Here is a 22,838-nt window from a genome sequence, read left to right as displayed (position 1 = left end):
TTGCCTATCGATTGGCTATCGTCGTCACCGTTGTCATACCAACTCCGTGTCTAGCTAAAAAATTCCAATTTGAAAAAAGCACACCTCCCTTTGCGATTTCGTTCGCAACCATTCCCACGAAGCAGCAGGCGGGTGCAATAAAAATAGCACCCTAACCCTATCTTCCTACGACAAACCGTCGATTCGTACCGATTGTGTGTGTGTGTGTTGGTGAAATGAAATGGAGGAAAGCAATAAATTGTGAAGATGCGACGTTTTGTGCTAAAAAAATGTGTGCATCGAGTGTCGTCGTAGTGGATTGAATTGCACCAACGGCAAACGGCGGGGTATTGTGACGTTTCGGGGAGATGCCAACAAATCCGATTACTGCTGACAAATTGAACTCCATTAGATAATGGTGGGGAAAAACACCCATCATTGACTGGTTGCGTTGACTGGTGGTACAAATCCCTGCTTTTGCAGCTGCAGTTCGAACAACGGTGCCGATCGATCAGGTTGACGGAAACGACGCTGACGATTTTGTTTGCTAATCCACATGGTCCCTCCCCTTCCCTCTCCAGGCTAGTAGCGTCTGTTGGTCAGCTAATAATTCGCACACACACACACTCACACACGCAATCTATCTCCCTAATGCAATTTGTTTCGCGTGCATTCACATATGTGGCTTTACAATTTCAGGGTGCAGTGCAAGCAGCAACCATTTCCCATCGTCATCACCATCACCGAACGCGCTTCCCTCACCACAATTCAATTTCGCCAAACCCCATCGACAAACCACCAAAACGAATCAACCACCAGAGAGCAAACCAAATTTCTGTCACACCATTTTTTTCTTTTCTCTTTTTACACTAACCCATTACCCCCAAACCTTTTTGGGTAGCAGCAATAGAAGTTTTGGAGCATTGGAAATTAAACTATTGTATCCCATTTTCTGTGCCTCTTTCTCTCTCTCTCTCTCTCTCTCTCTCTTTTTCTCGTACATTCCATCACACTCTTCACACACACGCACACACAAATCCACGTGGACTTCAACATTCCTGGCCATCCCCTCCTCTCCACCACCACTGGAACGCGTCAGAGGACGGTGGGTCACACTACTCCTCAGACGACTGCCAGGTAACGCCCGTCATCCACGTGCTGCAGTATCCGGGCTGCGTGCCGAAACCGATCCCCTCGTTCGCGTGCATTGGCCGCTGCGCCAGCTACATCCAGGTGTCCGGCAGCAAGATCTGGCAGATGGAGCGGTCCTGCATGTGCTGCCAGGAGTCGGGCGAACGGGAAGCGTCCGTGTCGCTCTTCTGTCCCAAGGCGAAGAATGGCGAGAAAAAGTTCCGCAAAGTAGGTGTCGTACCGACCTGTGCCTGTGCTTGTGATCGTGCTGATGATGATGATGATGTTGTGTCTCCTTGTGTATGCGTGTGTGTGTGCCGTTCGTCACTCGCTACTCTCGCTAGCTCTCTGTTAAGCATGCCAGCAGCCAACGGGCGCTTATTCGCATTCCGTACGATAAGGTACCGGACCACAAGGGAAGTCCTGTACCGTTTCCCAACAGCCAAATGGGAGCCAGCCAAGGGATACAAAAAAACCAAAAACTTTCGCAAAACTACACTTCCCACCAACACCTTTTCTTCCCTTTTCCCCTTTCCCCTTCCCTTACGGCACCGCCCCAATCTACCAGGATCCGGAAGTCAAAGCTGCGCTAACATAATTCCCACCTCTCTCACGCTCACACTGCTTTGTTGCATCACAATTTCCCATTTAACGAACTATATACACGAAACACGCTGCCGGAAAAAAGGGGGGATGGAAAAGTTTCTGCCAGCATCCCATCCAATGCAAAAAAGCTGGGCCCCAGTGCAAGCAAAAACTGACCTGGATAACTCGACGCCTTGGCAGCATATTTTGTGCGCGCTTTATTGCTTCCCGGGGCGAAAGTTTTATGTTGCATCGGGGGTTCGTTTTTTTCTCTTTTTGTTGCTGCCTTTTTACTTTCCATAGCTTGATAAATTTGTGTGCTTCTTTGCTACTCCCCACCCATTCTCAAGTCCTGTCTTAAACCGATTGTTGTGCTGTTGCCTTGCTGGAGAACGTCCTTAAGCCAAAGCGAGGCTCTTTCCGTTTAGCTTTGCTTTCTCTACCCGTACGCATCTCTCCACCTGCTTTCGTGCACTAATTATGCTTCATCTTGTGCTGGGTGTGTGTGTGTGTGCTAACGTGCGCTACTAACTGGAACGCGAAAGAAGTGGTTGAGCTGCCCAGCTTTCCCCCCAAACGTTGTTCTTCTTGCGTTCAAAAATTGCATAAACATTCCGCACTAGCGATAAATGCAAGCGGAAGTGTGCGCTTCTCGTTAGGATGAAGGCTTGTTTTGGCAAATTATATTACCCGTTTTGCAGCACAGTTCAGGAAATGGAGATACACTGGAGCTTTGGAGCGCCGTCTTTTTTTAATTATCTTTACTAAAGCTATTAATTTTAGCCGGAGCACTCGCGTCTTGTTGTACCAGGAAGTATAAATCATCACCGTTTTGTGGTGGCGGTGTGTGCTTTACAGCGCGCCGTTTACGTCTAGTGCGAGATCATAATCTGGTGCACTTACATTCACATTAAACGAGCAATAAACTTCGAACCGCCAATCCGAACGATTGATGGACAGCGAGCGAGCGAGCGCAGCTTCTGGGGGCCACCGCTGGTGGGGTAATCACAGGCAGCAGGCACACGCACGGGCTGCATTCTAAGCACAGTAGCACATACCGATATATGGTGTACAGATGGCTATATCGGTGACCTACAACTCACCCCAACTACGGTGTCCCTACGGTGAGACAGAGTACAGCCCTCTTGAGCCGATAAAATATTACACATTCATGAACGACACACGACAGTGTGTTGGCAGTGTAGATGCAAAGAGTAAAACAAACACAGCATGTCTGCAGATTCGTACGTGGACAACGTACGCCCGAGCAGCAGTGGCGGGAAAGGAATGAACAAGCATGTGCCGATGACGATTGTTGTTGTGCACATCAAACAAACGACGACAAAACTTTGAAGAAATCCCCTTCGTTAATCACACACAGCGCAGGCAGCAGCGGTGGTGGTGGTGGTGGTGGTGGCCGCTAACTTTGCACCGGAACGTGTGCGTCATCCTAAGGGGGGACACACATCGCATTACGTGTTCCCTGGCTGTTTGGTTTGGTTCTCTCGACAGAATATCGCGATTCAGTTGGCAAGATCTTCTCCACCCGAGAGCAGGTCCTGCAAGAAGACCTGCACGCGGAATTGTGTCCCCATCGGGCCCGGCATTTGAACTGTATTTGAACGTGTGCATTGCTTTTTTAACCATCTCTTCTCTCACCTTCCAGTATGATGTGGTGAATTCTGCGTAGTTCTGCGCAAATCTCCGTAACGATCCTCGTAAACACTGATTGATCGATCGATCGCAATATCGTGGTGGGAACTGTGTTTACGTGCTTGTGTGGATGTGCTGTGTTTCTTTTACAGTGTGACAGAATAAACGCACAGTTCCAGCACGGTTTTATGTCGCTCGGTGTTAACGGGTGCAGCCTAGCAGAGCAACCGTGAGAGCAAGCAGAGAAGTGAAACTTCATAATCAGCAACCCGTTCCCCAATCATCATCAATCGCAATCATTGCGCTCCTCTGTGGTAAGGCAACTCCAACAAACCCTGCAAACCCCCCTGCATCCGTACCACCGCCTTTCCCATCGCTCCCATCGTTCCCTCAACCCCTTAGCGGCACTCCACCATCCTTAGGACAGGGTCGACGGCACGAGCGCACCCAGCATCACCGTCACCAAAACCACCACCACCAGCACCACTACCATCACGACGGATTCTACGTAGCATACTAACACCCCCCAAAACCGTTTCAAGTTGGAAGGAAAAATCTTCTCGGCGGTGAACAACTTTCTCACTGCATCGACCTTCGTCAAAGACATCAGACAACTGATCATGGTGAGTAGAAGTAGCAGCAGTAGAAGTATCATTGAGGCGAGGGCAAGCAAAAAGGGCCATAACTCTTTACGGTCTCCAAAAGGCCGGCTTTCGCAGCCATCGGACGTGAGAAATGAGTCAAACACACAGAAAAAACGGGGAAACACGTTTCCACCGAACTTCTCTGGCTGACGTTTGAGAGCTGAGCACAAATTGCGTTACTTTCGCGCTGCGATATGGCTGTTGAGAGATAATTAGATTCTATAGCGGGAGGGGTTGGAGTGCTATTGAAGAAGAAACTTTTCTACCCAGAAGAGGCGCATCGGAGGGTATACTCTTTAAAGTACTTCAAACATCTCAATTACACAAAAAGGAACAACGCGGAGCAAGAAGACGGTCCAACACAATTCAATTTCCCGTTTTCCAGTCCACAACAATGTAAAGGATCCTCTGCAGCCATTCTCATCCTCTTAATAAACCCATAAAGTGTAGGATAATGCTAATTAAATGACACACAACGCGAGCAGCATCTTATCGTGCCGAAGACACGGCGCACACCTGAACACATTCTCATACACTAAGGGACCGCACTTTGCGCTATCGGACGCTATCTTCTCCGGCAAGATAGAGCTTGGAGGAGGGGCAGGATTTATTTCCCACGCTGGTGGGTCACCGTCTCCGTTCACAGTTCATTCGTTGCCCACCGAAACACGTTGCCCAAAGGTTGATGAATACATATTCTCTAATCTGCCATAAATTAATCCACCTAAACTGATTACCGGATTCGCGGTCTGGTCGCAGTCGGGTCGGAGGCTTATTTCCCAACCATTGACTCTCTTCCACACACGCATACGGAAACAAAGAGCGTAATAATTTAGTCATTAGCAGAAAGGGCGCGCCTCCTCCCGTGCATCCCCACCCGTCGAAAATTCATAATCGGCAAAGCGGGGTTGTGGCTGGGGCCGATAAAAGCGCACGCAAGTTAGTTTACGGGCATGCTTTCACATCCAGCCGCCCTGCACGTATGAGTTGGGTCCTCAGAAATGCGGTACGGGTGCGAGAGATAAGGGAGTTGATAAAGTGTACCAACATACCAGCCGTCTCGTGCCATTCCACCGCCTCCAGCGTGTAAATCATATGCATATGTTAATAATAAATTTACTATTTAGTTATCGCGCAGGTTCGGTGTAGTGGGAGTTCCTGTTCTGATGGCTCAGGCTTGGCGGCTTGCCTTCCCGCTCCTACACGGTGTGGAGAACTGTCGTGGTAGGGCTGACGCAACAGCTTATACCGATACCGGGGAAGTTGCGCTACACAACACCCGGGGAAAAGCTTTCCCCGATCGGAGACTGTTACTGTATCTAATTTTACATCACACAGGAGATTTTATCAGGTTTCTTACGAACACGCCCTTTTACAATGCCGGGGTCCTCTCTCGTTCCTTCGAGCTACCCAGTGCCAGCGTCAGCTACCCAACTGTAAAACCATGGTTTTCCCCATTAATGGTTTCTAAAACTTTGACAACATACTTCATGCATGTTTCCACACACACACACAACCTCTTGTTCTGCGGAGCTGTGTCTCAGCTGGAATCGGCTTACACGACTACGACTTACGGAATGGGAAAGACCAAATCACTACCAGTGAGTGTTGCCGAAACCATTCCATGACAGATTAAACCACTACAATCTGAAGAAAGTGCCATTTAATGCTGGTGACTTCAGCGGAAAGAAATAAAACCCCGCACCGGACAAAGGTCAACCGTTCAACTCGACGGGGGAAAACACTATTTGACCATTAGCTTTTATCGTACTCTCCTTCCTGGGGGCGGGGGGCGGTTGTCGTCAGGAGCATCAAGCTGTGTAACGACATTGGCAATCTTTTATGCGACGATTTCCAACGTCACCGCCTGCTACTCGTACGCTCCTGGCACACGACTCCTGGAGAAATGCGGAGAAATGGTTGTCACACCAACACGGTATTGGGAGGACCTACATCACATGAGATACTTTTCTGTCCTCGCTCAGACACCCTCTCCTGTGCGTGCCATGTGGTGGTTGACCTCGCGCTACAAAGCAAATGCGCAAGTAAGAAAAATTGTCCCTTCAACGTCTTCTATTTCTTCGACGATCGCGATGCAAGCACCACTGCTTGCTAAACTTGCTGACTTTCAGTCTCCCTTTTGCGTACTTGGTATTGCGTACTTTCAGCCCTGGGGTAACAAATATTGCTTTAATACGCTGACCAAAGAGCGAACGGCTAGCCGACCAGCTCTAAGTTGCTCTTAATGTCAATCAAATTTCCCCCGAGTATTGAAGCAGGGAATGAACTTATTAAAGTTGCAAGATCCTCCTGTTGCTCCGGGTCTTCGGATGGTCTCCGGCAAGCTGCTCAGCGCAAGTCAAATGTTGCAGCCCCCCAGCGAACAGTCGGCACAGATCTGCGAGACGTTCAGAATTGACTTCCAGGCTCCAAGTCTCTCCCGTTCCAAACAACCATTGCACAAAACGACGAAGCTAACTATAATTAAGTTTTCGCTCAGCGCCCACAACGAGAGCACACACACACGAATTTTAATGAGCAGATGGTGGTGAGTGTGGGCACGTGCTTGCACAGTGCCTTAAATTGCTGCTAAATTTCACAAACTCTCTAAACGCCCTAACGCAAAAAGAAAAAAAAACAACCGGCGGCTCAAAATCCCACTTACGCGACTTGTTGCTCTCGACGACATCGATGTTCGGCGCTTTCTTTTCCTTTTTTTCTTGTTAGCCACTTTGTTTGCTTTACATTCCGCTCGCGCCCATGAACCCGTGAAATCGACCGATGACGATAATGAGAACCGGCGGTGCCGGTTGCGTGTAGCGTCATTTGCTATTGTCGACGTGCTGTGATAATGTTTCCGAATAATGTCCACCCGAACAGTAAGGAACAAGTGAATCGATTTTTGTCATAAAATGACGGTAATGATGATGATGATGATGATGAAATGATTAACGCAACATGGCGCGCACACACAGTAAAGCATCAAAGGACACGTGATACTGGGAATAGGGCCCGCCTGCCAGATGGTGCAACGCCAGTGGGCTAATTGGCTGCTGTTGTACGTTGTACGGCAGTGGCGTGGAGATGGAGCTCGCTTTATGAATTTTGAAAATTGCCAAAAAAAGAACACTTAGCACCAAGAGTACTTCAATTTTCAACCTATCCATTACACCCATCAGGATCGTCATTTACACCTTTAACAGCATTTAATGCGTTTCATTCCATTTTCCACAATGGCTGTCCACTTCTTGCCCCACAAAATTAAAGAGTCCATCGATAGCGGCACAAACAAAGGCCGAAATTGATGCCCCGGACAAGCCTACGGTACCGGCCAATAATTATCGACAAAACGGGACGGCAAAGGGGAAGGGCTCGTTACAAACGCCGTACCACCACCGTCAGCCGCCGGGTATATAGAAACATCAAAAACTCGTCAAATATTTGCCAACAATTCACTTTGAAGCCGAGTTTTGAGTCCTTCCCGCACGAAACGGGCAACGCAATCCGAAGCGGAAATAACGCATAACTTTTACGCATAAAATATGGGTGGAAAATCAATGCTATTTGCATGGGAAGGAGTGCGGCTATTTTCTCCCTTATCACCGTTGGCGTTTGCAGCATGCCGCCAGCGATGAAATCGGTACACTTTAAATGCTTTCCATTGAGAAACGTTTGGGAGTTTTTTTTGTTTGTGCTCAGATGCCCATTCAGTCCTCTCAAGGGTCGCAAAGCATACAAATTATACTACTTTCATTGTTTGCTGACGGTCCCGGAAAACCCGGGGGAAAACGGCGGCCCCTTCCCACGCAAAAGCTGTCATTGGCAAACATTTCATTTCAAACGTGTCATTGAACAGCCCCCGACTGAACCCGGAAGGGCAAAAGGGACGATTTTTATCGTTGGCATCATTTAATTTTGTGCCAAGTACTATAACAAAGCAGCAGAGTACCCCCACTTTCCTCACGTTTCCAACCCAAGCGCATTTGTGTCATGCCGACCGGCTGCTGCTGCTACTGTGGAATGCAATCAATTGTTTACTAACGTTCATAAATAACTAACGACCTTTCAATGTGAAACATTTCGCTTCCGCAAACCCAACCGGGTGTATACCGACCGAGTTCTGGTTTTCTGTTTTCACATGCTGTTTTCACGTGAGTTTTTCACCATTTCCAACCATTTCGTTCGGTGTGTTGCAGGATGCCCGCGCGTTGAGTGGCGTTTTTTGTTCGATTCAATTTAAAAACGTGTTTGGCGCGTTAGCTCGTGATTGCATTTCGGAGTCAATCAAATCATATTAACCACCTTTTCGCACGTGACAACGGTACCTTTTCGGTGCCGTGGTGGAGCAGCAGCCGGTGCTGGGATGGGTTGGGGATGGGTTCTTTTCCGGCAGCGTTTGGATGCGGTAGAAATACCTACAAAAAAGAAGCAAAAGAATTTAAATTTAAATTTATATCGCTTCTATCGACAACCTACCGGCAATGGCGTGTGGTGGTGAGGGTGGCAATGGCCTGTTTTCTGTTTCACGCCGTCACATTTCATTTCACCCGTGTTTACACGTGTTGATCCTCTCGTATTACATCCACTTGTCAACGGTAGGATTACAAAACACGGCGAGGATATTCACCGGGGGTTTCACAGCGTTGTGCCGGAGGAACCCTTTCTCCGTGCCATGTGTGTTGATTCAATTGCTTTACCTATTAGGTATGCAATCAACAAGGGAGGGAGAGTAGGTATACGTAGAAGAGCAGAAACCCCCAAACGGGCGTATGTTTTTATCGTTTCCACGTCACAACCGTCAGTCCTAAGCAAATATTATCCTTTTTTTCTCACCTTTCTCACCCCTTCTCATGCCAACCCCAACAGACCCGACAGACAAACAATGACCCTACGACTGCACCGGAGGCGGGACCGAACGCGGGCAATGAGCAGCAGCAGCAGCAGCAGTACCATTCCCATCGTCCCGACTCGACCAGCGGCCACAGTGGCGGCGGTCGGTCGAGTTCCCGCTCCCCGATCGATCCGTACCGGCAGGACAGCCTCAATCAACCGCCCAGCGACTGCTCCAGCCTGGACGGGAACGTGTTCGTCGAGGGTGGTGCGAACGTGCCGCTGCACGGCAAACAGCGCCGCTCGCAGACGACCGATTCGCTCACGTCCGGCACCAACATCAGCTACAGCCTAAACAAACGCTTCATCTCGAAGAACCAGATGAAGGAGTTCCGGGAGGCGTTCCGGCTGTTCGACAAGGACAACGACGGTTCGATCACGAAGGAGGAGCTCGGCACGGTGATGCGCTCGCTCGGGCAGTTTGCCCGGGTCGAGGAGCTGCAGGAGATGCTGCTCGAGATTGACGTGGATGGCGATGGGAACGTCAGCTTCGAGGAGTTTGTCGACATCATGTCCAACATGACGGACACGGTGGCGGAAACGTCGGCCGACCAGGAGGAGCGCGAGCTGCGCGATGCGTTCCGGGTGTTCGACAAGCACAACCGGGGCTACATTACCGCGTCCGATCTGCGCGCGGTGCTGCAGTGTTTGGGCGAGGATCTGGACGAGGAAGAGAGTAAGTAGAGTCAGTGCGGTCCTTCTGATGATCCAAATTATTATCTTCAATCTCTCTCTCCCCCCACCCCCACACAGTCGAGGATATGATCAAGGAGGTGGACGTGGACGGTGACGGGCGGATCGATTTCTACGAGTTTGTGCACGCGCTCGGCGAGCCGGAAGATTCGCAGGAAAACGATGAGGATGATGAGATCGTTTCTCAGCGCTCCCCGTCGTTCGATGTGCAAGTTTAAGGCGCCGAGCCGAGGCAGCGTGCCAAAGGACAGGCAAAGCCAATTTTATCGAAAATACTACGGCGGCAGTTTAAGCAACTTAATCGTATTTTCGCTTCACCATAACATTTGGATAGGTGTGAAGGAACGCGCTAGCGTTCAATGATACTCCGCAATTTCAATGTTCTGCAAAGTGCACACACACACACAATGGCGAAGATTACGCAAATTACACCAAACAACAACAACAACAACAAAAAACGCACTGTGCTCGCATATAACTTAAAAAAGCCAAATTTTTAAAAGTCTTTTTCCATCGTATTTACTGTTTCACATGAAGAAAGCAAAACCAACAAAAAAAACTAAAAAATAAATACAAAAATATACACTCGGATAAAAATATAAAAAAGAAGAAATTACCACATACCATTTGATAGGAAATAAGAAATTAGGTGAAAAAGCATGTTACCGCGCTAGCAAGGAAAGCACGCCACAAGATGATGCAAAACAGATGTTTCGCGAACTCGATAACACTTTTTCCGAAATCGTTTTTCTCCTCTTGCAGCTACCGTCTGCGACCGTGTTGCTGCAATCACTGTGTTCGCCTACTATGATAAATATGTCTGGTACTGTACACGGAGCACTAACGGAAAACATATCAACCGCAAGGATGATGTTGCTTGCGCACAACTGTATGGGATTGCGCAAAACGTGCTCTATACAACACGCAAGCCGGTACCGGCGCGCGGTAAATCTGGTAGAACTATTTAAATGGAATTTATTTGAATCTAGCTTTTCAAGCCATTTCTTTTCACTGGTTAATACTGTACATTTATCATTGTTGAACGATGAGCGTGTGGTCTTAGTGTGGTTGAGTTGGGGGGCGATTTGCGCCAACGTACACGCGAATGCAACTATTAGCTAATAGGTATGGGGACATTATTAAAACATTCATCTTGTAAGCGATGCACTTACTTTATAGACCAGTTAGGTTCAGTATTTTTGGACTGTGTATGCGAATTTCTTAAGGCTTGTAAAACTCTCTATGTCATAAACAGTGGCGTGTAGCACGCGCGAAGTGCTGCATAAAGCAATGTTTTGCATTTAGTCTTGAAGGGTAAAACATTAAAAAGTTTAATATTGTTTCCACAGTTGCTGACGGAAAATAAATAAATCATCAATATTCGCAAATCAAAACTATACTACGATAACATATTGAAAGATGCTATTTAACATTGCATTGCAAACACGCATAATCACGTACCAAACTTTTGAGGAAAGTCACAAACGTTCGTTACCACATTTGCCCACGTGTACAATCTTGAGCGTAACACTAAACATCAATAAATGTTAAGGAATTTTATGTATGTTTAACTACACTGTTTCTTCGGTGTTTGGTGTTCTAATCCGAAAATATTGTTAGTGAAGGGGAAAAGCAAGAGAATCCACTTACCTCTCAGAGCGTTTTTTTTTCTGTTTAAAATGAAGTCGGCAACGGACGTTTCGCGTTCTTTCGGTTAAATGGACGGCCATGAATTGGCCAAAAAGCACAGCGGCATAGCTTTCATTTCAGTGTTAATTCTTATTTCTAGACATCACGATATCTTTCGGAGATTACCACGGTTGTCCGGCTGCCACCATGAACACTTTAAAAAATACTTGACTGCTGGTGCATCCTTTATCGCGTAAGACATTCCTTCGGCATGTGACCGCAGTCGCCCAGCGTGCGGAGCGACACCCGCCCATCGGGATAGATCGACACCCAGGACAGGGAAGCGTGGCCAAGGGAAATGCGGAGCCACCCTTCGGCCGGATATTGCAGTGCCCTGCACACGAAATACCGTATCACGTTGGCATGGCACACGATGATGGTGTACGAGTCTGACTTTTGGGATGGATCGGCACGGTAGAAATACTTCCGGAACGCACCCTCAATCCGAGCACCGTCCTGGAAGAACTGCTAAAAGTGGCACACATGGGATGGAAGGGAAAGAAGGTGTGTTCATCAGTGAGACAATCTGTTTTACCCGCAGCCTCTCTACCGCAACCCTCATTTACCGATGCTTCCGGACGCCAGTGGCCAACGGGTGGTTCCGGTGGAATGGGAGAGCCCTCCTCGAGCAGTGGACAATTGATCAGCTTTAGATGCGACAGCGATTTGCCAATGATTTCTGCCGTCTCCTGTGCCCGGGTCATTGTCGAACGGACAATTTCATCGTACGGCAGGGCAAGCTGCTTCAACCGCTCACCGCTCAGTGCGGCCTGCCGGCGACCCAGCTCGGTTAGCGTACGCTGCGCATCGGTCAGCCCGTCCATGTTGTACTGGCCGTGGCGCACCAGGATCAGATGGCGTATGGCGCGGCCCTTCTTCATCTCCACCGCTTTGTTGTAATCGTTCTGCGATTCCGGATCGTCTACCTTTCTCAGTGGCTTTACAAGGCTCTTCGGGTCACGACTAAAAAGAGGGGGGCACAAAATGAGTGTAAAAAAACGACCAGTTTTTTCACTACATGGTCCGCGCTACTTACTGGTCCCAGTTCCAGTCCCATCGGGCACACGGGGACGGTTCATAGTTGGTTGTGAACGAGTTTTCCACCGTCTGGCGTTCGAACGCGTTCGACGCAAACCAGTAACCGGATGCACCACCTACCACACCGATTACGGTGCCCGTGAATAACTTTTTCGACATAAATCGGCTCCACACTCCCATGGTTTACAGCGGTCTAAGATTTCTGCAACAGATGCGATTGAGGTTAGAGCACAGTTACACCGGCAACGCAAACCCACACGGTACTTACTCCTACAATAAACTCAACGTATGAATACAATGTTCTATGAACTTTAAAGTCTTAACTTTCTAAACACGTACAATACTTATCACAATAAACTGAACTACAAAACAAGCAATTAAGTACGGCGTTTCGGCAATACTCGACGCGAAACCGAATTCGTTTCGAGTGTTTTTCTTTTTTGTGTTTTTTTCATGCTTCAATTGTCAAAGCGGCGTCGTAGGTTTATACCGTAGAGTTGTAATGCTTTTGTTAACCCTTTTGCTGAGGGCCAGTGAGAAAATTGGAAAGTTTGTTCTTTTTTTAATGAAACCGAGATTTGTTTTCAAGTTTCTGTTGTGCTTTTCATTCTTCTTGAAATACCACTGATAATTAGTATTCTTGCATCACTTTTTTTCTGTTTTTCGCTTTCCGAGAGAATACGCTCCAAAGAGTTTCCCCCTCCAAATAGAGGCTGAGTGCAAGCGCCACCGATAGTTGTCTTTACGAGCGAGCAACGAAGTAACCTGTTGAATTTAATCGCCTAGCAACCGTCCGAGAACATAGACGTATCTCCCCATCCACTTGTGCCGCTCTCGCGTTCGATCGATCGAAGAACGAAGAAAAAAAGTGTGTGAATCACAGAAAATGGCTTCGGGAAAGATTCTCATCTACGGTGGCCGCGGTGCTCTCGGTGCGTCCTGTGTGCAGTTCTTTAAAAAGAACAACTGGGTAAGTGATGCAGTGCTGCACTTTTGCACAATTTTCCCCACTGAATAGGTGGAAAGTGAATGATTATTTAACATACACACCGCTTCCCTTCACCGCATCTCGACCGCACATGTCCTTGGGCAGTGGGTAGGTTCAATCGATCTGACGGAAAACGATGCGGCCGACGCCAACATCGTGGTGGACCGTGACGCCGACTGGGTGGCGCAGGAGGCGGCCGTGTTAAGCAAGGTCGGTGCCGAGCTGAAGGGCGAAACGCTCGACGCCATCATCTGCGTCGCGGGCGGTTGGGCCGGAGGTAACGCGAAGAAGGACCTTGCCAAGAGCTCCGATCTCATGTGGAAGCAGTCGGTGTGGTCGTCCGCCATCTCGGCGACGGTCGGTGCCAACCATCTGAAGCCGGGCGGTTTGCTGGTGCTGACGGGAGCGAACCCCGCCCTCGAGGGTACCCCGGGTATGATTGGCTACGGTATGGCGAAGGCCGCCGTGCATCAGCTGACGAAGAGTTTGGCCGGCGAGAAGTCGGGCCTGCCGGACAATTCGCTCGTCGTGTCCATCCTGCCCGTCACGCTCGATACGCCGATGAACCGCAAATGGATGCCGGATGCGGATACGTCCACCTGGACGCCGCTCGAGTTCCTTTCTGAGTAAGTACAGAGTGGTGGGGCTGGTGCGGAGCGCGTCGACAAAACCGTGCTACAATGCGCTATTCACTTTTCAGGCTGTTCCACAAGTGGTCCAAGGGAGAGGAGCGTCCCGCCAACGGCAGCTTGGTGAAGCTGATTACCAAAGACTCCAAAACAGAGATGGTAATCGTCTAAGCGGCGGGGAGACCGCACACCACGTCCGTGCCCTTCCCGAATCTCAACTCCACTGTATGCTCTCTTTCTTTCTCTCTTTCTATACATTGATTCCACCGTTTTGTGACGGTACATTCCATGATGGGGTCGATTTACTTAAAAAACAAAAACAAACAAACACATTCCAGAAATCGTAAACCGCCAAAAATCCTTAAGCTGTGAGTCAGCACACAGTTCCACTGGCGCACATTGTTGTTTAATTGTTAAAAGTTGAGCGTGCATCGAATTCGTTGATCGAAACTTTAAGTGAAAATAAAGTGTAATATTGCTGTTTTGAACGGCAAATGAATCAAACATGAAACAAAACATCAATTGTTATTAACGTTGACCGAAATAGCGCTTTTTACACATGTGCGCGCGTTCACAAACGTGCCACACGGAATGCCACAGCGTGTGTTACTATTATAGGACAACCTTCAAAAGAACACGAGAAAAACAACGGCGTGCAAATCGCGTCGGAGGAGCAATGCGGCATGGAATTGAAAGAACCTTGACTTTGTTAAGCAACGATCTCTCCCCCGTTGGGCTTAAGCGGCCGGCGCGAACGAGTGTTTGTATTGTCTCACGCGATCCGTCCGAGTCTGGTCTGGCTTCTCCCTCCCCAAATTGTACCCCATACCCCATTTGTTGACCGTGGTGCTCGGTTGGTGAAGGGTGCGTTTAAGAAGCATGAGCCGCATGAAAAGGAATTGCCAAATAAAAAAATAGCACCTGCCTCTAGTTAAAGCGAATAGGTAGTTGATAGGAAAGGGAAGGAAACGAATTCAATTTTTCAACTCTTTCACCCCACTCACGGTCGATGGGAAACCGGTTCAAAGTGGTGTGCTGGTGGGCGCGCGCGGGCACAAATCGGAAGTCAAGTGCGACAGGAAAGTAAATTTCGTGACCGGTTCGGAACAGGAATGGTCAGCCACCGAGAGCCCGAGAGTGCGTCAGCATACTTATTGTACGGCCGAACGTAAACGCGCCTGAGAAACTGGTCCCAGCGCTTTGCACACGCTCGACGATTGTTTTCCAGACAGACTTCAAGAAATAGAAATCTCCACTCAGTGGGTCAATGTAAGAAGTGGCGCATTTTCACGGGTCATTGCATCGGTTAATTGTTCTCTCGCGTACACACGCACACGCACGCTAGACACGTTTTTGTAGCATAGCAGCCCTTTAGCATACCCGCCACCACCACGGCGCATAATTAGGCACACCGTATCTGTCTGCCACTACGGGTCTGCCGATAAGACCTAATCGCTCGGCTGCGGGTCAAAAGGTTCGCATCGACAAGACATCTTGCGATATGCTGTGCCTCGGTATCATTAGAACGTTCTCAACATTATCACCACCGCGGGGCTTCTATCGTCCAAAGATAGCGTTTTCTTGTTTCACGTTTTTAGAATATAAATTTATTGTAATACTTATACAGATCATCTTTTTTTGTTTTTACTACGTCATGCTCTTGAGAGTGATCTTGTGATCGAGTCGCTCCTACATTCACACACAAACAGACACACACACTTTCTCCTAGCCTTCTTTAATTGAGAATTATTACACGCACCTATGTGCAACGAGTCGTGCACAGTGTGGCCCACCGTTTTGTAGACTGCTCCCTTCGCTTCGTCCTTTCGGTCCCAAATTTTTGCTATACATTTCGTACTGCACACGCACCGCGTTCCGTTGCAACTGTTCTGCCAATGCGTTATTCACCATAACGGCATTGGCATTGGCAGTCTAGAATAAAACCTTTCTGCTTCTGCGGAACAAACGCTCGCCACGGCACAGTGGGAGCGTTCCTCCGCATCTGCGCATTCCTCCGTCTGCTTGCCGTCTCTTTATGTACACACATACACTGCTTAAATAACACATAAACATATAAATCTAGATCATAAAACAAATCTTTTTCTAAACCTCTCCCTTTCTTTGCTTCTTAAACACGTGATCCAAGCGATCCAAGCGCACCTCGCTTGGCCCGGCGACAACAACGAAGACGAATGGTGATGTAGGGATAAAATGCCCTGTGCTTTCCCCTTTTTGCTACACTGCGAAAAGAAAAGATAAACCTCCTCCTGATATCACCGGACGCTCGGGTTTTGCTGCACATTAACTGAACTGAAGGACGAACGGGCGCGTCCACACACCCACACCCCTAAGAAGTGTCTTATCTACACAGTCCACCCTTCCCCCTCCTATCCGTAAGCCTTCTCCCGCGTGTGCTTTCGGGATGGCTGGGGGAACGGGGAGAGCAATCAACACATTTCGAAAAGTGCATTTGTCGCTCCTTCCCCCCATCTGGACATCTTAAAATGTACACCATCATCGCCACTGGCCTGCTTAGAGGTCGATTCGGGGCCGATACTGTAATCTCAGTGGGGGGTCTTTGAAGCGCCACCGCGTCACGTACACGAACTTGAGCGTGTGGTCCTTTCCCAGCAGCTCGTCATTGCACAGGATGTCGATCTAAAACGGGGTAAAAAGAAAGCTAATTAGCATCGTCCGACTTTCTCCTGTTTGCTCTCTTTCGCTCTCTGTCTCTCTATATTCCACCACTGGCTCCTACACACAAACACACACTCACATCTTTGTATCGGTCGATACCGTTCAGTACTTTTTTCGCGAGGAACTTCTTTAGGTGCGTGATCGTGATCTGCGAACTACACCGGATGAACCGTCGCTTCAGGTTGCGCAGCTTGTCGCTAATACACTCGAGGCACACGTTAACCTGCTCGTCCTGCCGGTGGTAGTCCGCTTCCTGGTGCGCCTGCTCGTTCGCCTTATCGTCGCTGTCGTGCACCTGCGGCATATCCTTCGGGCAGGGCAGGTTGCGCGATTTGTAAAACTCGCGCTCCCGCTGCATCTCATCTGCAAAGGGTAAAAGGGAACGGCGTTGGTGTGGTGTGTGTGTGTGCGGTTAAGCTTCCTTCCGATGGTCGGACCAGAAAACCACTCTCTGCTCCATCCCTAGCAACCCCATTGCCCCACTTACTGTCCATGAGGTTCGGCACCAGCTTGTACACGATGTCCTGCATCGTCCGGTCGAAGCTGATGTACTGCAGCGGATGGGACTGGTGAATAACATTTTCACACGTTGGGCAGGTATTGTTTTCCTCTAAATGCTTCACAAGGCAGCTTTTGCAGACTGAAACGAAACGAAACGAAACAAGAGTGAGTCGCGGGTCGGTCGTGCTGTGTCCGCAACTATCGCGGTCAACCACGGCAAACGGGCCCTCCTCCTCCTCCTCCTCCTCCACCACAGACAACAGCCTTACACGTATGTAAACACTCGGTTACGGTGGTTGCATCGATGAAGTAGCCACGGCAAATCTCGCAGGTGATGTGTTCGTTCAGTGTTTTCAACTTTATCCGTCTTTCCATGGTCGGGACAGGCGCCGGGCAAGCCCAGGGATGATGCTGTTTTTACCACGATCGCACGAATTTGTTGGTCGCGACTTTTAGAAAACTGCCCTTTTTTATCTATTGTTGCTTTCTTTCCTTTCTCTCTCCCTTCTCTGCTTTCGTCCTGAACTACGGCCGCTGTCAAAGTTCGGGCACAGTGGGACCGCCCGTCGGTCAACGGGCGCGAAATGAACCGTGCACACTGGTATAAGGCAAAACGCGACCCTCGAATGACGTTGCAACATTTCAAACGTAATTTGCCTTTCAAGCAGTTGCGGCGTGAAATGTTTCAGCAATCTTCACAGTATTCTTAGCTCACGAAAAATACTAACAGGAGCCGTTTTGCAGTATTGTGGTACTTGTGCTCGTGTTTTGTCGTGTTTTGCCCGTTTTTTTGGATGTGTTAAAATTGTGAGTTTTTCCTCTAAATGCCCAAGTGCACCGCTAACAGCAGCTGATTGCATTCTGATGTGCTTTGATTGAACAAACAGGACTGAAAACATGGATCGTTGGAATACTTTCTTTAACGCCCCGTACTGCACCGAATACGATGAGGATATACTGGAAACGCTGAAAGAATGCGAATCCCGCAGAATGAACGTACACTTCATCTCGCCCCAGCTGGAGCACCGACGGTCCTCCGTTCAGCTTATTCTGAACGTTTGCAAGCAGCAGTCCTACCGTCGAGCGACCGTTCACCTCGGTATGTTGTTGATCTCAAAATGCGCTATTGTTTGTGCGCCGCCGGCAGTTACCTTTCATGACCAAAAAACACCCCCCCCCCCCCCCCCCCCGCAACTTTCCCAATTTCAGCAATCTATCTGCTCGACGTGTTTATGAGCAACCACACGATCGCGGTCGGTCGCCTCAAACTGGTAGCCCTCACGTGCCTGTATCTGGCGTGCAAGATTGAGGAAAACGATTCCAGCGTACCGTCGCCGACCCGGCTGAACGGGTTTCTGGCCAACGTGTACCGACCGGCCGATTTCATCGCGCTGGAGGTGGCAATCCTGTGCTTCTTCGACTGGCACATAACCATCCCAACTGCGTCCACCTTTCTGGACATCTTCGCGATGCATTCCTTCGTTCAGCAGGATTGGGATGCCGTCTCGCCACCATGGAACGGGTGCGACTCTATGGCCCTGCTAATGCAACACATCAACGAGACAAGCTCCACAATTCTCGAAGCCACCTTGCAGCACTTGAAGCTTTCCATTGTTAAACCGTCACTGCTTGCTGCCGGTTGCATTGCGGCGGCCCGCTGTCTCACGCCCCGTGTGTCCGTTTGGAGCGACCGGTTGACCAGTGCTACCGGGTATGAGTACAGCCAGATCCACGAGGTATGCCAGATGCTACTGTTTGAGGCGATGCCCCAATCGCCTCGATCGTCTCGGTCGTCTTTGAGTTCCTCCACCCCCAAACGTTCGACCAGTGATGCAGGCTATCTGTCGGAATGGTGGGAATCGGAAAATGAAGATGAAAATGGGACCATTAGCAGCTGCGTCAGTAGCAACAGCAGTAGTAGTAGTAGCAGTAGTAGCCAAGATAGTAGTGATACGCAAAGCTGTAGCGGAAGTGCTGGCAGCACATACCGGACGACCTGTCTTCGGTCCGAGCTGGTTCTCAGTGACACGGGCGAGAGTGCCCCAAAGAAGCGTAAAATGGCGGATACAGAAAAATAGCGTGTTGCCGAGCGGCACGTAGATATACACTCAGAGAAAAAGCGAGAGATTATTACGATTATGATGGTTATGCATGTTAATGCTAGGATAATTGAACTGTTTGCCGTGGTTAGGCTTTATTTCTATACAAGGAATATCGGAAGGTAGCATCTCTGGATTAAATTTCTCTGGTTGGAACTAGTAACTCTCTATCAGATTGCGAATCACTTTAGGTTGTAGTAGTTGCTAGTTGCTTTTGTGCTGAGTGTCATAGTACGCGTTTGCGCTGGTCCTTCTGTTTTCTGTTGTCTTAGATCAGCTTGAAATGGTGCCCGTTGATGACTGGCTTCGTCCCACAGGTGAGATTCTGTGGAAGCTTCGATAGGACGAACTGTAAGAAGAGCGTTGAAAGGCACACATAGAGAACGGGAAATGCATTAATGTTTGAAATTAAAATGCTATGCTATGCACGACTATCGAGCGTTGCTTTTCCGTCTGCCCACCTTGGGTTTTTTCTGCTTGGTCGACATGAACCCGATGCACATGGAGTTGGTCGTGTGCGCCCACAGCAGATCGCCATCCCCGCTGGCAGTGTTGTAGATGATCGAAAGCGAACCGGCGTGTATCGCCTTCTGCTTCGACAGGAACGGTGACTCGAGCAGCTTCTTCTTGTACGTCAGATGCTGCGAAGTGATTGGACAGTTGCAGCTGATCAGATCGTCCACCAGCTCCTTGGCGAACAGCGTCTTCATCAGATACTCGCCGTTGCCGGTAGTGCAGGATGCGGCCGACATGCTGGTGCTTTCGTCCATCAGCGCCCAACAGCCGGCCCCGTACGTTGCCGCCTGACCCACCCGGCCGCTCAGCTTCAGCATTAGGCCGCCGGAACTGCAACCGGCCACGATCGAACCTTCAGCATCGACGCACACCGCACCGACCGTGTCCAGCGGTGATAGTTTTGCCCGATTCATCTCTTCGTACTGCATGATTTGCGATCGGTAGTGGTCATACTTTTTGGCCGCATTCACCGATATCATGTGCTCGGCCGGCACCAGCTGCAGTCCGACTTCGCGCGCGTACGCCGACGCACCCTGCCCTACCAACACCATCGGTGGTATCCGGCCGAAGCTGAGCAGCTTTGATTGTCGCTCGCACAGGTGGCGTGCCAGGCTGATCGGGTTCTTGACGTCGGTCACGTTGGTGCAGGCACCGAACTGTAGCGACGCACCGTCCATGATGCACGCGTCGCACTCCACCCTTCGGTCCCAGTTGAGGTTCGAGCCGATGCCCGCATTCGTGGCGGTCGAGTTTTCCAGCAGGACGATGGCGCGCTCGCATGCGTCCAACGCGGTTCCGCCCGCGTACAGCACGTTGACCGCCTGATTGCACGCCTCTCGGCAGACGTGCTCGTACAGCGTCTCGTCGAGGAAGTTTCCCGCACCTGTGGGTTTAGGAAGGAGGGGGCTGGTCAGTACACCGTTGCGAATGCATCCTGTAACACCTCCAATCCCTTACCCGTATGCACCGCTACGAATCCGGTCATTGTTACTAACGCTCTTGCTTTTTTACGAACAATTACATTTGGACAACAACTACATTGGCACAGGCAGCTTGTAGATGGTAATTGTATCGATTTTAGAACCGCGCACTGCGACGGTAGGATGTTTTGTTTATTTACATTTCTCGGTAAAGTGAGCATATAGGAGGTGTTGTCATGTGGAATATTTGGCCATCAAGACATTTGAAAAAAAAATAAGACCTGGATCGAAGCCTGTTGTCATATGCGAAGCGTGCTGCTGCTAAATGTGTATAATAAACAAATTATTTACATTTAATGAAGATTCTTTTAGCGCTAAAAACTTAAATTTTTCAACCACTGCGCCTCATAAATCGGTATTTTCCTCGTTACATTGTGGCTGTTGTCAAACTGAATCTAAAAATGGCAACCTGTCAGATGCTAAGAACACACCTCCCCTATATTCCACCTTGGCATTCTCGGAAAGATGCGCTGTCAGTTTCAGTCGATTTGTTTGATTTTCCACCGGGCTGATGGCATTTAAATTGAATGACCGTTTAATTCGTAGTCAATCCACACAAGCCGAGATTTTTATTTATATAATTGAAATGCATGTTTCATTGCGATGAGCATATTATGGGCAATCATCAAATGGACATTTCCTCTCAACTAAATGCTATGAAAATCGCCTAAAATTATGAAACGATTGCAAAAGAGTTATCATACTATTTTCACCGGGCACGCTATCAGCTGATTCGTTTGTTTACTTTCACTTTTACGCCGGCTGTGCGCGTTAAAGTGGGCGAGTAAAACCTAGTGCTTTGCAGTTTGTTGTGGTGCTTTCTTAACATTTTTAGATAGCGTTCGCACGACAGTGTTAAAACGATGTTGGAAAAGTCACTAATGTTATCGAAATTCAGAGGAAGTCTGCTGGGCGCCCTGGTAGGCGATTGCTGTGGTGCACCATTCGAAGGTCAACTAATGGACAGTGGAGCGAAGTTGATTTTAAAGAAAAATCTTGACAAATTGGAAGGGCCCCCATTTAACGGTTCGTAGCAATAGGGCTCTTTCCGACGCTGGCATAACAATCCTTTTGGTATATTTGTAGCTCCGTACAAAAAGTACACGGACGATACGGCAATGACGATACAAACGGCGAGAGCGCTGGTCGACCCGAGCGGATACTCGCAAAAGCTGCTGGCAAAGAACTATGTGGTCGAATTCTTCAAAGAACCGAACCGCGGATACGGAGCTGCGGTGGGGGAAGTGTTTCGCAAACTGCGGCAAACCAAGATCGCCGATCCGACGGGCCCCGCCATGGCTCAGTTCAACGGTAGTGGCTCGTTCGGTAACGGTGCAGCCATGCGCATTTCCCCGGTCGCACTGTACTGCGTGAACAAGAGCATCGACGAGCTGGTCCGGCTGGTGAAAGAATCGTCTGAGATAACGCACACCAACGTGCTTGGTGTGAACGGGGCGATCCTGCAGGCGTTGGCCATCCGGCAGAGCTTACTGTTGAATCCGAACGAACCGTTCTGCTGGAAAGCATTTCTTGCCGAGCTGAAGCAGCACATGGTTGAGATAGAAAAGGGAAACGATCCCGACCTGGATGCAAATCCGAATGCGTACGAAAAACAGCTGCAAAACATGGAAACCCTGCTAGACCATCGGGTGGACCCGTCGGACGAGAATGTGCTGAACCTGTTGGGACACAGCGTGGCAGCGCTGTACTCCGTCCCCACGGCAGTGTACTGCTTCCTGCGGCACACGCAAGACCTGCTGAAGGATGTAAGTAAAGTTTCTGTGAGTTGTAAGTAAATGTATGTAAATAATTGCGTGCATCTGCTTTCAGACGGATCGAAAATCGTTCCGCAATACGCTTGAGTATGCTATCTCGCTTGGTGGGGATTGTGATACCATCGGTAGCATGGCGTGCGCGATCAGTGGCGCCTACTACGGTGAGCCTGCCATTTCAAGCGCTTTGCTGAAGCACTGCGAAAGTGCTGACAGTGTTGCGGAGCTTGCGGAGCAACTGTTCCAGGTTGCCGGCACACAGTGACGTGTAAAGCATCACAGTAGCCATAGCGTGTAGTATGTAGGTGGTGTGTGGTTCAATAAACCGTTCCCCGACGTGGAGAATCTTCCGTA

At 49.2% G+C, this 22,838-nt stretch overlaps 8 protein-coding genes across 13 annotated transcripts in view; 5 read left to right on the top strand and 3 right to left on the bottom strand.

The window, feature by feature from the left end:
- Nucleotides 1-11,149, top strand: part of LOC120948091 (calmodulin) — a 100,805-nt gene extending 89,656 nt beyond the window's left edge. The window contains exons 2-5 of one of the 4 annotated variants that reach the window (XM_040364075.2): nt 3,362-3,662; nt 3,891-3,971; nt 8,859-9,558; nt 9,636-11,149. In XM_040364075.2, coding sequence (XP_040220009.2) covers nt 3,969-3,971; nt 8,859-9,558; nt 9,636-9,793 — 861 coding nt within the window. In that variant the 5' untranslated portion in view covers nt 3,362-3,662; nt 3,891-3,968 and the 3' untranslated portion in view covers nt 9,794-11,149. Of the gene's footprint in view, nt 1-3,237; nt 3,972-8,858; nt 9,559-9,635 lie in introns of those variants that run through there. The other 3 variants (XM_040364074.2, XM_049606486.1, XM_049606485.1) reach the window with 3 other exon arrangements.
- On the top strand, nt 868-3,083 carry LOC125906666 (uncharacterized; the record flags this gene model as incomplete). Its single annotated transcript, XM_049606491.1, has 1 exon — nt 868-3,083. A coding segment is annotated over one exon (1,131 nt), but the record flags the coding sequence as incomplete, so codon positions are not given.
- Nucleotides 11,150-11,334: 185 nt separating the features above from the next.
- Nucleotides 11,335-12,764, bottom strand: LOC120948092 (serine/threonine-protein phosphatase Pgam5, mitochondrial). Of its 2 annotated transcripts, none has more exons than XM_040364078.2 (4): nt 12,571-12,764; nt 12,301-12,504; nt 11,831-12,227; nt 11,335-11,729 (listed from the first exon to the last, which is right to left on the bottom strand). In XM_040364078.2, the coding sequence occupies exons 2-4, from the start codon at nt 12,480-12,482 to the stop codon at nt 11,451-11,453; spliced, it is 858 nt and encodes a 285-aa protein (XP_040220012.1). In that variant the 5' UTR covers nt 12,483-12,504; nt 12,571-12,764; the 3' UTR covers nt 11,335-11,450. The 2 variants fall into 2 exon arrangements, with proteins under 2 accessions (XP_040220012.1, XP_040220010.1); XM_040364076.2 differs by having other exon boundaries at nt 11,335-11,732; nt 12,571-12,763.
- A 282-nt stretch (nt 12,765-13,046) lies between these two features.
- LOC120948093 (dihydropteridine reductase) lies at nt 13,047-14,423 on the top strand. Of its 2 annotated transcripts, XM_040364080.2 has the most exons (4): nt 13,047-13,272; nt 13,396-13,916; nt 13,991-14,078; nt 14,258-14,423. In XM_040364080.2, the coding sequence occupies exons 1-4, from the start codon at nt 13,189-13,191 to the stop codon at nt 14,264-14,266; spliced, it is 702 nt and encodes a 233-aa protein (XP_040220014.1). In that variant the 5' UTR covers nt 13,047-13,188; the 3' UTR covers nt 14,267-14,423. The 2 variants fall into 2 exon arrangements, with proteins under 2 accessions (XP_040220014.1, XP_040220013.1); XM_040364079.2 differs by having other exon boundaries at nt 13,991-14,423.
- A 1,062-nt stretch (nt 14,424-15,485) lies between these two features.
- On the bottom strand, nt 15,486-17,631 carry LOC120953989 (polycomb group RING finger protein 3). Its single transcript, XM_040374475.2, has 4 exons — nt 17,387-17,631; nt 17,104-17,256; nt 16,696-16,979; nt 15,486-16,577 (listed from the first exon to the last, which is right to left on the bottom strand). Exons 1-4 carry the CDS (start codon nt 17,490-17,492, stop codon nt 16,452-16,454), a joined length of 669 nt encoding a protein of 222 aa, XP_040230409.1. The 5' UTR covers nt 17,493-17,631; the 3' UTR covers nt 15,486-16,451.
- Nucleotides 17,632-17,730: 99 nt separating this feature from the next.
- On the top strand, nt 17,731-19,195 carry LOC120953986 (cyclin-J). The gene is made up of 3 exons (XM_040374471.2): nt 17,731-17,924; nt 18,005-18,216; nt 18,327-19,195. Exons 2-3 carry the CDS (start codon nt 18,015-18,017, stop codon nt 19,193-19,195), a joined length of 1,071 nt encoding a protein of 356 aa, XP_040230405.2. The 5' UTR covers nt 17,731-17,924; nt 18,005-18,014.
- A 58-nt stretch (nt 19,196-19,253) lies between these two features.
- On the bottom strand, nt 19,254-20,866 carry LOC120953988 (threonine aspartase 1). Its single transcript, XM_040374473.2, has 3 exons — nt 20,690-20,866; nt 19,678-20,615; nt 19,254-19,565 (listed from the first exon to the last, which is right to left on the bottom strand). The coding sequence occupies exons 1-3, from the start codon at nt 20,715-20,717 to the stop codon at nt 19,485-19,487; spliced, it is 1,047 nt and encodes a 348-aa protein (XP_040230407.1). The 5' UTR covers nt 20,718-20,866; the 3' UTR covers nt 19,254-19,484.
- Nucleotides 20,867-21,443: 577 nt separating this feature from the next.
- LOC120953987 (ADP-ribosylhydrolase ARH3-like) lies at nt 21,444-22,838 on the top strand. Its single transcript, XM_040374472.2, has 3 exons — nt 21,444-21,738; nt 21,799-22,478; nt 22,543-22,838. The coding sequence occupies exons 1-3, from the start codon at nt 21,576-21,578 to the stop codon at nt 22,747-22,749; spliced, it is 1,050 nt and encodes a 349-aa protein (XP_040230406.2). The 5' UTR covers nt 21,444-21,575; the 3' UTR covers nt 22,750-22,838.

The sequence above is a fragment of the Anopheles coluzzii genome, chromosome 2 (assembly GCF_943734685.1).
Source record: "Anopheles coluzzii chromosome 2, AcolN3, whole genome shotgun sequence".
Taxonomy (NCBI): domain Eukaryota; kingdom Metazoa; phylum Arthropoda; class Insecta; order Diptera; family Culicidae; genus Anopheles; species Anopheles coluzzii.
The sequence above is the reverse complement of the archived record's forward strand: the minus strand, read 5'-3'. Positions and strand labels throughout refer to the sequence as shown.

Bases quoted from the DNA above. Each gene is read 5' to 3' on its own strand.
- LOC120948092 (XM_040364076.2), bottom strand. From the start codon at position 12,482: ATGGGAGTGTGGAGCCGATTTATGTCGAAAAAGTTATTCACGGGCACC. The intron at 12,228-12,300 runs GTAAGTAGCGCG...CCCTCTTTTTAG, and splicing joins TGGGACTGGAACTGGGACCA to TCGTGACCCGAAGAGCCTTG. The intron at 11,733-11,830 runs GTAAATGAGGGT...TGCCACTTTTAG, and splicing joins ACTGGCGTCCGGAAGCATCG to CAGTTCTTCCAGGACGGTGC.
- LOC120948093 (XM_040364079.2), top strand. From the start codon at position 13,189: ATGGCTTCGGGAAAGATTCTCATCTACGGTGGCCGCGGTGCTCTCGGT. The intron at 13,273-13,395 runs GTAAGTGATGCA...GTCCTTGGGCAG, and splicing joins TCTTTAAAAAGAACAACTGG to TGGGTAGGTTCAATCGATCT. The intron at 13,917-13,990 runs GTAAGTACAGAG...TTCACTTTTCAG, and splicing joins CCGCTCGAGTTCCTTTCTGA to GCTGTTCCACAAGTGGTCCA.
- LOC120953989 (XM_040374475.2), bottom strand. From the start codon at position 17,492: ATGGAAAGACGGATAAAGTTGAAAACACTGAACGAACACATCACCTGC. The intron at 16,980-17,103 runs GTAAGTGGGGCA...TACCCTTTGCAG, and splicing joins GGTGCCGAACCTCATGGACA to ATGAGATGCAGCGGGAGCGC. The intron at 16,578-16,695 runs GTGAGTGTGTGT...ACCCCGTTTTAG, and splicing joins GTATCGACCGATACAAAGAT to ATCGACATCCTGTGCAATGA.
- LOC120953986 (XM_040374471.2), top strand. From the start codon at position 18,015: ATGGATCGTTGGAATACTTTCTTTAACGCCCCGTACTGCACCGAATAC. The intron at 18,217-18,326 runs GTATGTTGTTGA...TCCCAATTTCAG, and splicing joins TCGAGCGACCGTTCACCTCG to CAATCTATCTGCTCGACGTG.
- LOC120953988 (XM_040374473.2), bottom strand. From the start codon at position 20,717: ATGACCGGATTCGTAGCGGTGCATACGG. The intron at 20,616-20,689 runs GTAAGGGATTGG...CTAAACCCACAG, and splicing joins ATTCGTAGCGGTGCATACGG to GTGCGGGAAACTTCCTCGAC. The intron at 19,566-19,677 runs GTGGGCAGACGG...CTCTTCTTACAG, and splicing joins CCAAGCAGAAAAAACCCAAG to TTCGTCCTATCGAAGCTTCC.
- LOC120953987 (XM_040374472.2), top strand. From the start codon at position 21,576: ATGTTGGAAAAGTCACTAATGTTATCGAAATTCAGAGGAAGTCTGCTG. The intron at 21,739-21,798 runs GTTCGTAGCAAT...GTATATTTGTAG, and splicing joins GGAAGGGCCCCCATTTAACG to CTCCGTACAAAAAGTACACG. The intron at 22,479-22,542 runs GTAAGTAAAGTT...ATCTGCTTTCAG, and splicing joins CGCAAGACCTGCTGAAGGAT to ACGGATCGAAAATCGTTCCG.